This window comes from Mustela putorius, unplaced genomic scaffold (assembly GCF_011764305.1).
Source record: "Mustela putorius furo isolate JIRA1106 unplaced genomic scaffold, ASM1176430v1.1 tig00000743_pilon_pilon_pilon, whole genome shotgun sequence".
Lineage (NCBI taxonomy): Eukaryota > Metazoa > Chordata > Mammalia > Carnivora > Mustelidae > Mustela > Mustela putorius.
In genome coordinates, this window is record NW_025421464.1 from 2,568,257 (window position 1) to 2,581,015 (window position 12,759).

General features: G+C 49.6%; 1 protein-coding gene across 11 annotated transcripts in view; it reads left to right on the top strand.

Moving 5' to 3' along the window:
• Positions 1-12,759, top strand: part of DNMT3B (DNA methyltransferase 3 beta) — a 42,122-nt gene that overhangs the window by 19,633 nt on the left and 9,730 nt on the right. For 6 of the 11 annotated variants that reach the window (XR_006607856.1, XM_045084074.1, XM_045084070.1 and 3 more), the window contains exons 4-15: positions 779-886; positions 1,965-2,090; positions 2,763-2,972; positions 3,930-4,088; positions 6,367-6,474; positions 7,369-7,513; positions 8,253-8,312; positions 9,383-9,508; positions 9,659-9,703; positions 11,089-11,168; positions 11,471-11,583; positions 12,003-12,186. Coding sequence is in view for 10 of the 11 variants with exons in the window: in XM_045084074.1 (XP_044940009.1) it covers positions 779-886; positions 1,965-2,090; positions 2,763-2,972; positions 3,930-4,088; positions 6,367-6,474; positions 7,369-7,513; positions 8,253-8,312; positions 9,383-9,508; positions 9,659-9,703; positions 11,089-11,168; positions 11,471-11,583; positions 12,003-12,186 (1,464 nt within the window). In the remaining variant the exon portion in view is untranslated. The remainder of the gene's footprint in view (positions 1-778; positions 887-1,964; positions 2,091-2,762; positions 2,973-3,929; positions 4,089-6,366; positions 6,475-7,368; positions 7,514-8,252; positions 8,313-9,382; positions 9,509-9,658; positions 9,704-11,088; positions 11,169-11,470; positions 11,584-12,002; positions 12,187-12,759) is intronic. The other 5 variants (XM_045084075.1, XM_004746641.3, XM_045084073.1 and 2 more) reach the window with 3 other exon arrangements.

Sequence of the window (12,759 nt, forward strand, 5' to 3'; positions counted from 1 at the left end):
GTTTTAAAGAGGAATGGACTCAGTCAAGGCCACAAGATGGGCAAGTGAGAAATCCAGTTCTTAACTCAGGATCTGGGCCCGAGACTGCTCACAAGCTGTCCGGTTTTTGTGCCCAGGTTTGGGTTTTGCTCTGGGAATGGGACACGCATTAGGGGTTCTTCATGACTTGACACAGAATTGGTGCCCTTTCTTCTTGGTCGTGGTATCAGGAAACATCTCTCTTGAACCTCCGATTTCTTTTTAATTTTTTTTAAAAAATATTTTATTTATTTATTTGACAGAGATTACAAGTAGGCAGAGAGGCAGTCAGAGGAGGAAGCAGGCTCCCCGCTGAGTAGAGAGCCTGATGTGGGGCTCAATCCCAGGATCCTGGGATCATGACCTGAGCAGAAGGCAGAGGCTCTAACCCACTGAGCCACCCAGGTGCCCCGAACCTCCGATTTCTTGCAGATACTTAGTTGTGCAGGCTGACCAGCTCTCCCTGCGGGGCACAGCCGAATCTCTCCCGGGGGGAGGGGTGGGGTACGGACAGGAGTCCTGATGACGCATATTGCTTTCATACCCTATCTTGGGATTTTACTGGGATTTTATTTTTCTGTCATGTCTTGAGTTAGTGATCCCCATGGCAAGCCCTTGTAAAGTATTTTTTGAACAAATACTTTGAGGTCAAGTACTTTGAGGTCACTTGGGTCAAAATGATGGACTCTTCATTCTCACACTGTTTCAGTTATGTGACCTTTTAATGACCTTTACAATTCCTAATGCTTCATTTCTAAAGGATCTGACAGGTGACGGAGATGGCGAGGGGGAAGATGGAGATGGCTCTGACACCCCGGTGATGCCCAAACTCTATCGAGAAACCAGGACGCGGTCTGAGAGCCCAGCTGTAAGTCGCCTGCCCCTCCGCCCTTCTGTAGGCCTGAGTGGAAGAAACCTGTCTTGATCCTCCTTTCTCCTTGGAGGTTTAGAAATTGGAAAATGACCGCAAGGTTTGCGAACTATCTTTGTAAAGGCTTGCTTTCACAGGGCAGGTTTTCAGCTCTTTGGGCACTTCTGGCTTTAAGTGCCCAAGAAAGACAGTTTGTAGCTGGATGGCTCAACCAGTGATTGCCTTTGGGAGTTCTTTCTGCAAGTAGATTCTGTGACTTACAGTGTGAGGCCTAGAAAGGCAGTCCTTGCTAATGACAGTGGGAGTGGGGGGCTCACTTGGTGAGCACTGTAGGTCTAGTTTATAATCTCACCCAACATGCGATGTATGTCATGCTCTTCTTACAGACTAGAAGATTCCAGTAACTTACCAAAGTTAAACAGTAATTCTTTTTAAGAATCTTTGAAATTTTATTTTGGGATTGGTTGATTGGTTTTAGAGAGAGAATGAGCATACAGGGTGGGGGACAGAGGGTGCCAGAATCCTGAAGCAGACTGACTCCCTGTTGAATGTGGAGCCCAGTGTGGGGCTTAATCCCAGGACCCTAAGATCATGACCTGAGTGGAAAAATGAGAGTCAGCCGTTAACCGCCTGAGCCCAGGTGCCCCATGAACAGTCATTGTCATGTGTAGGATTTGAATAGAGATGTTGCAGGTTCATGTTCAAGGGCTTTCCTCTTGATGTTCCAGGACCTTCCTGAAGAAGGCAACAAATTATTCCAACGCTTTTGGGGGAAAGTGTTTGGTTTGGATTTTAGTCTTCATTGAGTCTGCAGTTGCCTGCTGTCTTGGTTGGGCAGCCTGGGATCTGCCGCGAGCTGCTGGCAGGCCTGGGGACACCCGACCCCCCTCTCCCACTAACGGGAGTTTCAGGGAAGGGGGGAACGTGGCCAGTCAAACTCTTCCCTAACTTAACCACCTTGTTGCACTTCTGTTGATGTAAGGTGACCTTTCCAGTCGGGTCCTCTTGGCCCCCTGCCCAGAACTCCATGCCTTTAGTCACCAGTGGCCTCGTGCTTATCCTCTCTTGCTTCCAGGTCCGAACTCGAAATAACACCAGTGTCTCCAGCCGGGAGCGGCCCCGGCCCTCCCCACGTTCCACCCGAGGCCGGCAGGGCCGCAATCACGTGGATGAGTCCCCCGTGGAGTTTTCAGCTACCAGGGTTGGTTCCCCCAGATAACCCCCGTCTCTTTAAGGGGAAGATCTGCCTCTCACTGGGCCACCCAGAGTGGCTGGTGTGTAACCTACATCCGTTCTCCACTCTTACAACCTTTTCAGGGTCTTACCTTTCCTTTCTTTCCTGGTTGCTGGGTAAGCTTCTCTTAAGCCCGATGACTTCTCTCCTGGCCTGATCTGGATGGAACTCGGGTGGCAATGTGCAAATTCCCCTACTGACCGGGTTCTTGCTCCTCCTCTGGAATGAGCTTGAAACTCCTTACTCCAGAACTGTTTTGTCTCCCTGGTATCATCTTTGACTGTCTTGAGGCAACCCCAGTGGTTACTGCAATTCTCCACTCCTGGTTCAAGGCTGGGCACACAGTAAGCATTTGAGGAAACCAGCGGCCCTCTCTCAGCTTGGCTCCCAGAGGCTCTCGGCATCCCTCATCATCATTCTGCCTTTGTCCTTGATTCTGTCTCTCTCTTGAAGGAGGTTATTTCCCACCACTTGAGGAGTAATGGTTCCTGGGAAACTGTCCTTGGTGGTCTCTGTTCCCTTCATCTTACATCATATCTTCACTGTTTCTGCTCATTTGGGAAGCAACTGGGGTTCCACTGATCTCTGGTCACCTACCTGGTTTGCTGTGGCCCAAGTTTCGTGTCCTTCTGTCCACAGTCCCTGAGGAGGCGGACAGTATCCTTGGCAGGCACACCGTGGCCGTCCCCAGCCAGCCCCTACCTCACCATTGACCTCACGGATGATGACGTCGTGCCCCAGAGCAGCAGTACCCCCTACGCCCGCCTGGCCCAGGACAGTCAGCAGGATGGCCCTGAGTCCCCACAGGTGGACCTGGAGGCTAGAGATGCTGACAGCGCTGAGTATCAGGTACCACAAGGATGGGCTAAATAATAGGAAAGAACTCGCTTACCCATAGGCGTTATTCCTACCTTTTTCGGGGGGGGAGGGCTCACATCTGTTGTAATACTTGAATTTCTTTAGCCTGCAGATTTTCCATATGCAGTGTCTACTTCCTTTATCCTGCTGTTCTGCCAGTAGTAATTCAAGCACCTGATGAATTAATTTCTGATTGTCCCATATTTGTACCATCAAATACATGTGCCTTGTTTGTATATGTAACATGTGGTGTGATTCTGTTCATGTTTTATGTACAGTTGTAGCCTAGTTACTTTGTTAGGAGCTGGAGTCCCCTCTCTCAGGTCTGTGGTCCCCTGTATTCTGTAATCCGTCTTGTGTATTGTCCATGATTAGCTGGTGAGCGGGGTTCACTCCACGGCCGGGTTCATACCGAGTGTGGACACCTGTTGCAGAGAAGTCTTGTTTCCTATGTTTATCAGATTGTAGGTCTGTTTGAGTAACTTTTTTCTCATGGGCATTTCACATTTCATGGTTAAGCTTTTTGTGTGCAAGTGTCTACAATTTGCTTTTTAATGGCTTTGGAATAGCCTGTTAAACCCTCGGTGGAAAAACCCAGGTGATTGTCATGACTTAACTCTAGTCTTACTTTCCTGTGTTTTGAGTTGACATCTTTGATTCCCAAATATGATTCCCAAATATGATAAAGTTGACATCTTTAATTCCCAAATTAAAGGTGAAATTTCACAAATTCTAATAAATCCCACATTCCTGTCAAAAAATCAAACTGACCCCTTACATATATATTCAAGGCGTTCTCTCTCCTATTTCTTACTTTTTCAAAGTAATGCTCCAAGTTGGCCCAAGGGGCAGTGGCCTTTGGGGTTAGTGAGGTGGGAAAGATTTTTTCCTTGGCCCAGGTGATCTGTCTCATTGGGATTCCTTCATGTGTTTTTTTTTTTTTTCCAGGATGGGAAGGAGTTCGGGATAGGGGATCTAGTGTGGGGAAAGATCAAGGGCTTCTCCTGGTGGCCTGCCATGGTGGTGTCCTGGAAGGCCACTTCCAAGCGCCAGGCCATGTCCGGCATGCGGTGGGTCCAGTGGTTTGGTGATGGCAAGTTCTCTGAGGTGAGTTGGGCCAGGCAGGCTCTCATGGGCCACAGACCCATTTCCTTAGTTTCCTTTATTTCCTTGTATACTTGACTTTTTTTAAGATGCGTGTCTTGTGACTGTTTATTCAGATGGGTGAGACTCTTTGACTCTTTGTGTCTAGGAAGGACAAAAATTTCCTGTTAACTGACATAAAAGACATATAGGTTCTCTTGCACCCAGAGCTTAGTCTGTCTACATTTTACAAGAGCTGGAAAGTATTCTGAAGCCACTTGTGCTCTGTTGGTTTTTATTTATTTCTCAGGGCAGAGTCCCCAGGATGGATTCCTGGGCAGACACTCAAAGATTCTCTTTGGGAAAAGCCTGGAAGAGACAGGAAGGTGATCTGTTCTGAGAGGTGTTGGGAGGGGCATGGGAGGAGAGGCGGGCCTAGGGGCATGGGAGGAGAGGCGGGCCTAGGGGCATGGAAGACAACTGATTTTAGGGTTTATTGATTATTGGTATTAAGCTTTTTTCTTCTTTAAAGATTTATTTATTTGGGGGGGAATGTGGGGGTTGGGGACAAGAGCGGAGCACAAAACGGGACCATGGCTTGATCTCATGACTCTTGAGATCATGATCTGAGCCGAAACCAAGAGTCAGATGTGTAACCAACCACACCACTTAGGTGTCCTAAACTTTGTAGTTTTTTTGTTTTTGTTAAACATTTTAAGTTCCTTCTTGATGAAAGTCTGTGGGTAAGAGCTTTGTTTGTTGGACATGAATCTGGCAGTTCCTTAAACCTTGTCAAAGGCACATTCTGAGATCTTGGGTTGTGATGAGAACAGCGCAGGCAATACTTAGCCTGTGATGATGGTCTCTTCGAAATGTTAGTCCCACCTTCATATCCAAAGGTTTGAGGAACAGTAGCAAGCTGGGTTGGGATGGAGGCAGATGTGGAAATAGAGAACCATCCCAGTACATCTGTGGGATTCAGGAACCTCAAATTGAGGTTCTTTTTCCACCATGATTTGGATTTGCTGTAAACACACTGACACTCCCAGAGGGCATGGAGTCTTGCCTGGCAGGTAGAATGCATGTGGATACTTTTCCTGGCCAGCAGAGGGAGCAGGATGACAAATGTCTTGCCTTTGCTCTCCCTGAAGCATCTAACTGCAGGGATGTGGGCCATGAGTTCTGTGAAATGGAGAGAGACATGGATTGTTCGTAATTGCTTTGGCCCAATGAGACCTATATTGAGCTTTGCAAGACAGGGTCTGATGCTAATAGGATGACTTGTGTGGCTGCTAGCATAATAGCACAGGATTGCCACACAGGTCCTGGTGCTTGGGCTATTGTCCTAGAGTAGTTTAGCGCTTAGAACAGCACCTGCATTTCTATGTACCTCGCTGATTCCTAGGTTCTTTTCCTTTTTAAAATGGTTTTATTTATTTATTTGACAGACAGAGATCACAAGCAGGCAGAGAGGCAGGCGTGTAGAGGGGAAGAAGCAGACTCCCCGCTGAGCAGAGAGCCCAATGCAGGGCTTGATCCCAGGACTCTGAGATTGTGACCTGAGCCGAAGGCAGCGGCTTAACCCACTGAGCCACCCAGGCACCCCTGATCCCTAGGTTCTTATAAATGGTGGCAATAGCCCCTTGTGGGAGGTCAAGGTGAGAGATGTAAAGAATAAGCAAGCCCTCAGGGGAGTGATAGGTCACATGGCTTTCAGGGCTGATTAGTGTCCCTGAACACCAGTTTCGTCTTGTCCTATCTGCAACCTAACGTGTTTGTGCACAGTTGGGTATGAACCTTGTGGACTAGGGATATTTAGCCCCAGTGGAAGGCACATAGCAACAAATCACAGTAACTAAAAACTGCTCACTCTGTGCCAGCAGTGTTCTCAAAATATGTGTATTAAATCAATTGTGTTAATAAAAGCCTACATCACAGCTGTTTATCGTGCTCTGGAAGGAAGGAAGAACACGTGCAAAGGCACCAATGTCGGGCCATCCATGGTTAATGTCAAGACTGAGAGGGGCCTTTATCAACAACCCTGTGGGTCCGTGGATCTTAGAATATATACAAATAAAGGACACATTTGATCATATCCCTTGGGAGAATCCTACTTTCTCCCACTTGGAGTGTCATGTTCGCCATGCTTCTGGCTATAGGGTATGTTAAAGGCTGTGCTCCTGTTTGTTTTCTGCTTTTCTTTCTAGTCTATAGCTTGATCTGCAGGAATAAAGCTGGGAGAGACACAGGACACTTCAGACCCAGGCTGTACATGGGTATTGATGATGGCTTTCTTTTCTAGGTGTCTGCAGATAAGCTAGTGGCCCTGGGGCTGTTCAGTCAGCACTTCAACCTGGCGACCTTCAATAAGCTGGTCTCTTACAGGAAGGCCATGTACCATGCATTGGAGGTAACATGGGTAGTGGGTGATGAGGGCCTGACCCTGAGAACAGAGGTAAAGTGAGAGACTTCTAGAAAGCCACCTCAGGCCCCAGTGTGCCCAGTGGTAGCGGGGGGCAGAGCCACCAAGGAGAAAGTGTATGTAAACATGACAGGAGCCCATTGACTAAGAAGGAAAGGAAGGGATTTGAGACTTCCCGTGAGTTCCCAGCACTACCCCCAGCTTCCGTGCCTGCTGACAGAGGGAAGAGGAACCCTCTGGGGCAGGAGACAATATTCCTATCTCTGAATAAGCTTTTCCAGGGCCTCAAAGCCTCCTTCCTTTGAGTGGTGTGGTTCGAGGTCAAGACTAGAGAGCAGCTGAGGCCAGCTGCTTCCTCTCCTTGACCTCAGGCCTGTCATTCACTCCCTCTGCCTTGATTTGGAAATGTAATGGTCCGTGGCTTTGGTCCAGCATTCATGAGCCTGTCTCTATGGTTAATTAGACATGTAAAACTTTGGTGTCTCTGAAATAGGACTTAATACTTGAGGCCTCCCCAGCTTCATTAGTTGGGGAAATAAAACCAGAAATCTGAAACTTCTCAGAGATGGTGAGACATGCTGGCTGGTACTTCTCCTATTGTTGATCTTCTGACCTTTGAGAGGGAACTGAGCACTCACAGCCCTATGGGGAAGAGATCATGTTTGGTATCTACATGGAGAGACTTAATTCCCTCTCCATGGCCTCCTGCCTGTCTCCCTAAACAGGCCCCTCCTCCCTGTCACATACCACAGCTCAGGACAGCTGCTGGGCTATGAAAGGGACCAGTGTGAAGAGGAATGCAGGCCTCCGCTGGGGGAGTCCCTGGGTTTGGCCTGGCTAGGACCCACCCCCCTGTTCATCAGATCCTCTTTATCTCCGCAGAAAGCCAGGGTGCGGGCTGGCAAAACTTTCCCCAGCAATCCTGGAGACTCCTTGGAGGATCAGCTGAAGCCCATGTTAGAGTGGGCCCATGGGGGCTTTAAACCCACTGGGATCGAGGGCCTCAAACCAAACAACAAGCAACCAGGTGGGACTGGGTCCCTGGGCAGCACCCACTGTCTGCTGCTGGTGGGGACCCTCCTGGGAGATGCAGGCATCCCCTGCTGCCACCTACCCTCCTGTCAGCCCTAGGCGTCTTGTCACTCTGAACCCCCGGGAAGCTGGGAAAGCAAATAGCCCAGCCTTTTTCAGCTTCCCTAGTCACTTTTTTCCTGCTGAAGGTCAGGTACATGTAATTAGGTTGAATCTGCTCTGAAAACTTGAGTAAACAGAAGGCCAAGATGGAATCTTCATTGGTGCTTTTTAAAAAAATTTTAAGATTTTATTTATTTATCCAACAGAGATCATAAGTAGGCAGAGAGGCAGGCAGAGAGAGAGAGAAGCAGGCTCCCTGCCAAGCATAGAGCCCAATGTGGGGCCTGATCCCAGGACCCTGAGACCATGACCTGAGCTGAAGGCAGAGGCCCAACCTACTGAGCCACCCAGGCACCCTGATGTTTTTTTTAAAGGAAAAGTTAGTAAGCTGTGTTCACTGGAGAAAACATGGAAGTGTTAACCCGTCCCCCCACTCCCCAACCCCGTAAGCCATCTCCATTCAGAAAGAGGTATCTCCCATCCTAAGGGTTTGACCAGTACCATATTTCCTCTAATGAAAGAAGTCACTCCAGATATCCCAGATGCCCGAAATCCAGAATTTGTCTTAAAAATCCATACATTTAACATAGTATTTTCTGTTTTGTTTTGTTTCCCTCCCCCCAACATATAAGTGGTTAATAAGTCGAAGGTGCGTCGTGCAGGCAGTGGGAACTTAGAATCAAGGAAATACGGTATTCCCTTCCCATATTTTGACTATGCATTGTTTTCTCTGTACTTTTCTTTCGATTTCTTGAATATACAGTGGTCACTGGGAAAGAATCCAATCTGTTAAGTCAACCTGAGCCCTCACCCACCCCTTCACTCCCAACCCTCCTCACAGCTGCCCTCCAGGTTAACATTGGGTGTGCACACCTTCCAGCTTTTTCTGTACACTAGTTGGATTCCTGCTTTCCCTTTGTTTTGCAATTCTAATAGTGTATGCACTGTCAAATGTAATTTTGTCACTAAAGTGTCTTTAAGATCTCTAATGTCTACATGATTTCCTTTAACCATGTTCCTCATAGGTGGTATTTATAGACTAAATGAAAATGAAATGGGAACTTAAAGAAATACATACACCGTGGCCACATAATAGACTTTTTTGTCTAGTAACAACATTGCAAAAAGTACCAAGAAAGGGTGAAATTAATATAAATCTAGTATTCCCAGCATTTTATTATTTCTAACAATCTGTACAAAAGTTAGAGTTGGAAGTTAAAATTTATAGAGCAGTTTTCAAAATCTATTATTTTGAGGCCTTAGGGATCGCTTAGTTTTTACGGTGTTTTCATTAGAAATACTAGATGATCTATTTTTATGGATGACCCAAGTTCCCGATGAACCAGTTGATGGGCTCCACTTCTGGTTTTTTAGCGTATTTTCAGATTAAAGGTGAAGTGGAGTCACTCAGGTACACAAGTCCTATCTAGTGCTGAGTCAGTACATGTGGCTGTTACTCTGTTGGCATCATAGACGAAGCTGGGTCTCATTTTCCTTGTGTTGGATCTGGCACCCATTTCTGTTTTTCTGGCACCCATTGCTGTTTAAACCCCTATAAAAACGTGGCGAGGAATTCTGAATTCTGTTCTCATCCGAGTTGCCCACAAAGGGGCTGTAGGACATGCAGTGTGGACCCATGTCCTGGCCCAGATGCCGGTGGGCACCCAGGCATGGCGTGGTTCTATCCCAGTCCCCCGATTTCCAGTCCCCCTCCCCCCGCCCCGTACCTCTGCCCTGGCTGCCATCTCTTTACCTTTCACAGAGAATAAGACCAGAAGACGAACAGCTGATGACTCTGCTGCCTCGGACTACTGCCCCCCACCCAAACGACTAAAGACCAACTGCTACAACAATGGCAAAGACCGAGGAGAGGAGGACCAGAGTCGAGGTAACCATGGGCCAGTGAGGAGGCTGGCGGGGTCGATCTCCCTTCGAGTCAGGGTGGACGTCAGAAAGGGCCATTCAGCATGGGTATGTGCCTGGGTGATAGAGAAAGCAGCTCCCTGACTCTGGGCCACATCTGCTCTTTTCTCAACAGAACAAATGGCTTTGGATGTTAGCAACAACAAGAGTAACCTGGAAGGTAAGGGGCTCTCCCCTTGGTGATCTCTCCTTCACGCCCTGGGTAGTGCCCAGGGTTGATCTTAGGCTTAGCCTGCTTGCCTGTCCTGCTGGAGTCTAAGCCAGAGCTGTGCCTTGGCCTCGGGTTGGGGTGGGTTCATCTTTGTTGCTGTATTTAGTGGAATGCGTTGCCTGATTCTGCCCCTGTGAGTGAGCAAGGCAGTGGGGTTGGGGTAGTTTGGCCCAGAGAACCCCAAACCTGAAACCAGTATCTGTGGCATCTTGGGTCTTCCCAAACAAGAACTGGAGCAGGCTTTGAGACTCAAGGTAGACACATTTCACCATGGTCAGTCTCTCAAGCCAACTCTGGTCTGTTTGTCCTAGCTGGGAGTTAGCCACTGGAATTGAAACACTGCCCAGAATGTATCAAACTGAATTCAGAATGTGTGAGAACAAATGGACTCTCCCTTGCTTCCTTAGACTGATGTCCTTTCGTTAACAAATATTTATTGAGTGGTTATCTCAACTCTGGGTAGGAAGACAACACAGCTCCTGATCCAGAATACCCTGGGGAAAGCTCCATTTGGAGCAGTTCCTCCTGTTGATTCTGGAAACCTTGACACATAATCCTTCCATTCCTCAAGACTCATAACCTATTTGTGCTGCCTGGCTGGGGGTGCTTGGTCTCAGGCATTTTTTTTTTTTTAAAGATTGATTTATTTTAGAGAGCCAGAGTGTAGGTAGGAGGAATCTCAAGAAGACTCTGCTGAGAGCGGAACCCAGGGCATGGCTCAGTCCCCTAACTCAAGAGATGACTGCCTGAGCCATAACCAAGAGTCCATGCTTAACTGGACTCTACCACCCAGGCACCCAGGTCTCAGGCATTATAATGGCTCCGCCCACATGACCAGTGATGTCAGTGAATCCTGGCCTGCTGGTGTGAGGGCAGGCTCAATGTCCCAATAGGAAGGGGAACCCTTGTTCTGAGTTACACCCGTGGCTGTGTATGGAGATCGTTGTAGGCAATTCTTACAAAGACAAAAGCAAATTGGCCTCACTGTAAATTTCCCAGATTTGTCTTTAAAGAATCTCAAAAGAGTTTCATACCAGGCCCTCCCAAGCAAGTCTCTGTGCTATCATGGCCTTGGCTCTGAGTCCTGCCCCAGGTCTTCCAACATGCCCAGCCCTCTGCCTGTGTTTGGGACCTCCTGCTTGGGGCTCCTGTTTCGGCCTCTTCTCATCTCTGGAAGGAGGCTGGCAGCTTTGAAGCAGTGCTGAAGGAAAGAGAGCATGAGGAACCCTTGTGAGTTTGCTCGCTTGGAGTAACTGTTCAGAGTTAGACTCCAGGCTTCAGCCCTGGTGTTGGGGCTGTAAGTGCTGCCAGCTGCATCCCTGTCTTTCCTGTAGATAGCTGTCTCTCCTGTGGTCGGAAAAACCCCGTGTCCTTCCATCCTCTCTTTGAGGGGGGGCTCTGCCAGACGTGCCGGGTAAGTGTAGCCTGACTCTGGGCTTTCCTTCCCTCAGCTCTGCTGTTCTTTCCCAGGAAAAAGCACTTGTGTGTCCCCGTAGGGGAGGCCCTAAGGAAGCTGTCCCCTCCCAAGGGCTGGCTGCTGCAGCAGCGAAGCCATCCTGCAGGGCTTGCAGACCCCAGCTGGTGGCCCTGGAAAAGGGTGCCAGAGCCACCCTGTGATCTGTTCCATGGCTGTGTGCTGGGGCCTCAGCCAACGAACAAGTGGGGCCTGGAGGTCCTTGGCCCCCACTCTCACAGGCGCTTCTCTCTGGCTGCCAGGACCGCTTCCTCGAGCTCTTCTACATGTATGACGACGACGGCTACCAGTCCTATTGCACGGTGTGCTGTGAGGGCCGCGAGCTGCTGCTCTGTAGCAACACGAGCTGCTGCCGGTGAGTAGGGCGGAGCCGGGCCTGCAGCCCCGAGGGATCCCTGATAAGATGGCTGGGCCCTGGCGAGGGGTCCTCAAGGCCATGCTCTTTGTGTCCTTGACAGAATTGGGGAGCACGGCTGGGCTAAGAGTGGTGGTCCCTGAGGGTGGGGAAGACTTACTGGAGGTAGGCCAACTCGGGGTGTGCCGGGGAGCTTTTCTGTGCACCAGCCTGTGGGTTGTGTGTTCACGCATTGGTCCTCAAGGGACAGGTTGATGGAGACTGATTCCCGACACTGTGCCTTCCAGCCCATGGAGAAGAGCACAAGGGGCCCAAGAAGGTTCCAGGCTGCCTGTTGCCATCTTCAGGGGGACTGTGGGGGGCCAACAGATGATCTGCCTACTGACGGGGGTGTCCTTCTCCCTTGCTGGCGGGCGCAGGTGCTTCTGCGTGGAGTGCCTGGAGGTGCTGGTGGGCACAGGCACCGCGGAGGACGCCAAGCTGCAGGAGCCGTGGAGCTGCTTCATGTGCCTCCCGCAGCGCTGTCACGGTGTCCTGCGCCGCCGCAAGGACTGGAACGTGCGCCTGCAGGCCTTCTTCACCAGCGACCCGGGCCTTGAATACGTAAGCCACATGGAACCCCTGCACCACCCTCGCCCAGAGCTTCAGGGGTCTGGAGCACTCCGCAAGTCTGTTGGCAAGAGTTAATGGGAAAGATCCCTTGTACAGACGAGCATCCGAGAGCCGCAGACCTGGTCCCCTGTCTAGCTGTCAGACTTCTGCAGTGTTCTCTCTTCCTTCACGCCCTCTCACTGTGGATGTTCCCAGGCCTGCTGAAGAAGTGATTACAGAACTAACCAAGCCTTAGTCTTAGCGGAGCTGAAGAGGGAAGGGGAGCCTGAGACATAACACTGAAATCATGGTGGGAATGGATTTTCCTGGGCTCCTGCCTGCAGTTCTCAGAGGGAGGCTCCAGGTCATTTCTGTGTAGGGCATCGTGTTTTTGTGTGTGTGCATCTGTATCAAAGTCGCAGTCTATGTCCATGTCTGAGGGAAGGATGGCTGTTCAGGCCCAGAGTTCTCTAGGGGATCCCAGCTAGGAATTTGCAGAGCCACAGGGTTTGTGACTCAGAGGAAGGTCAGCCCTGCCCTCCCAGAGGCTGAGTCTCACCCCCTCTACCGTGACTTCCATGACCT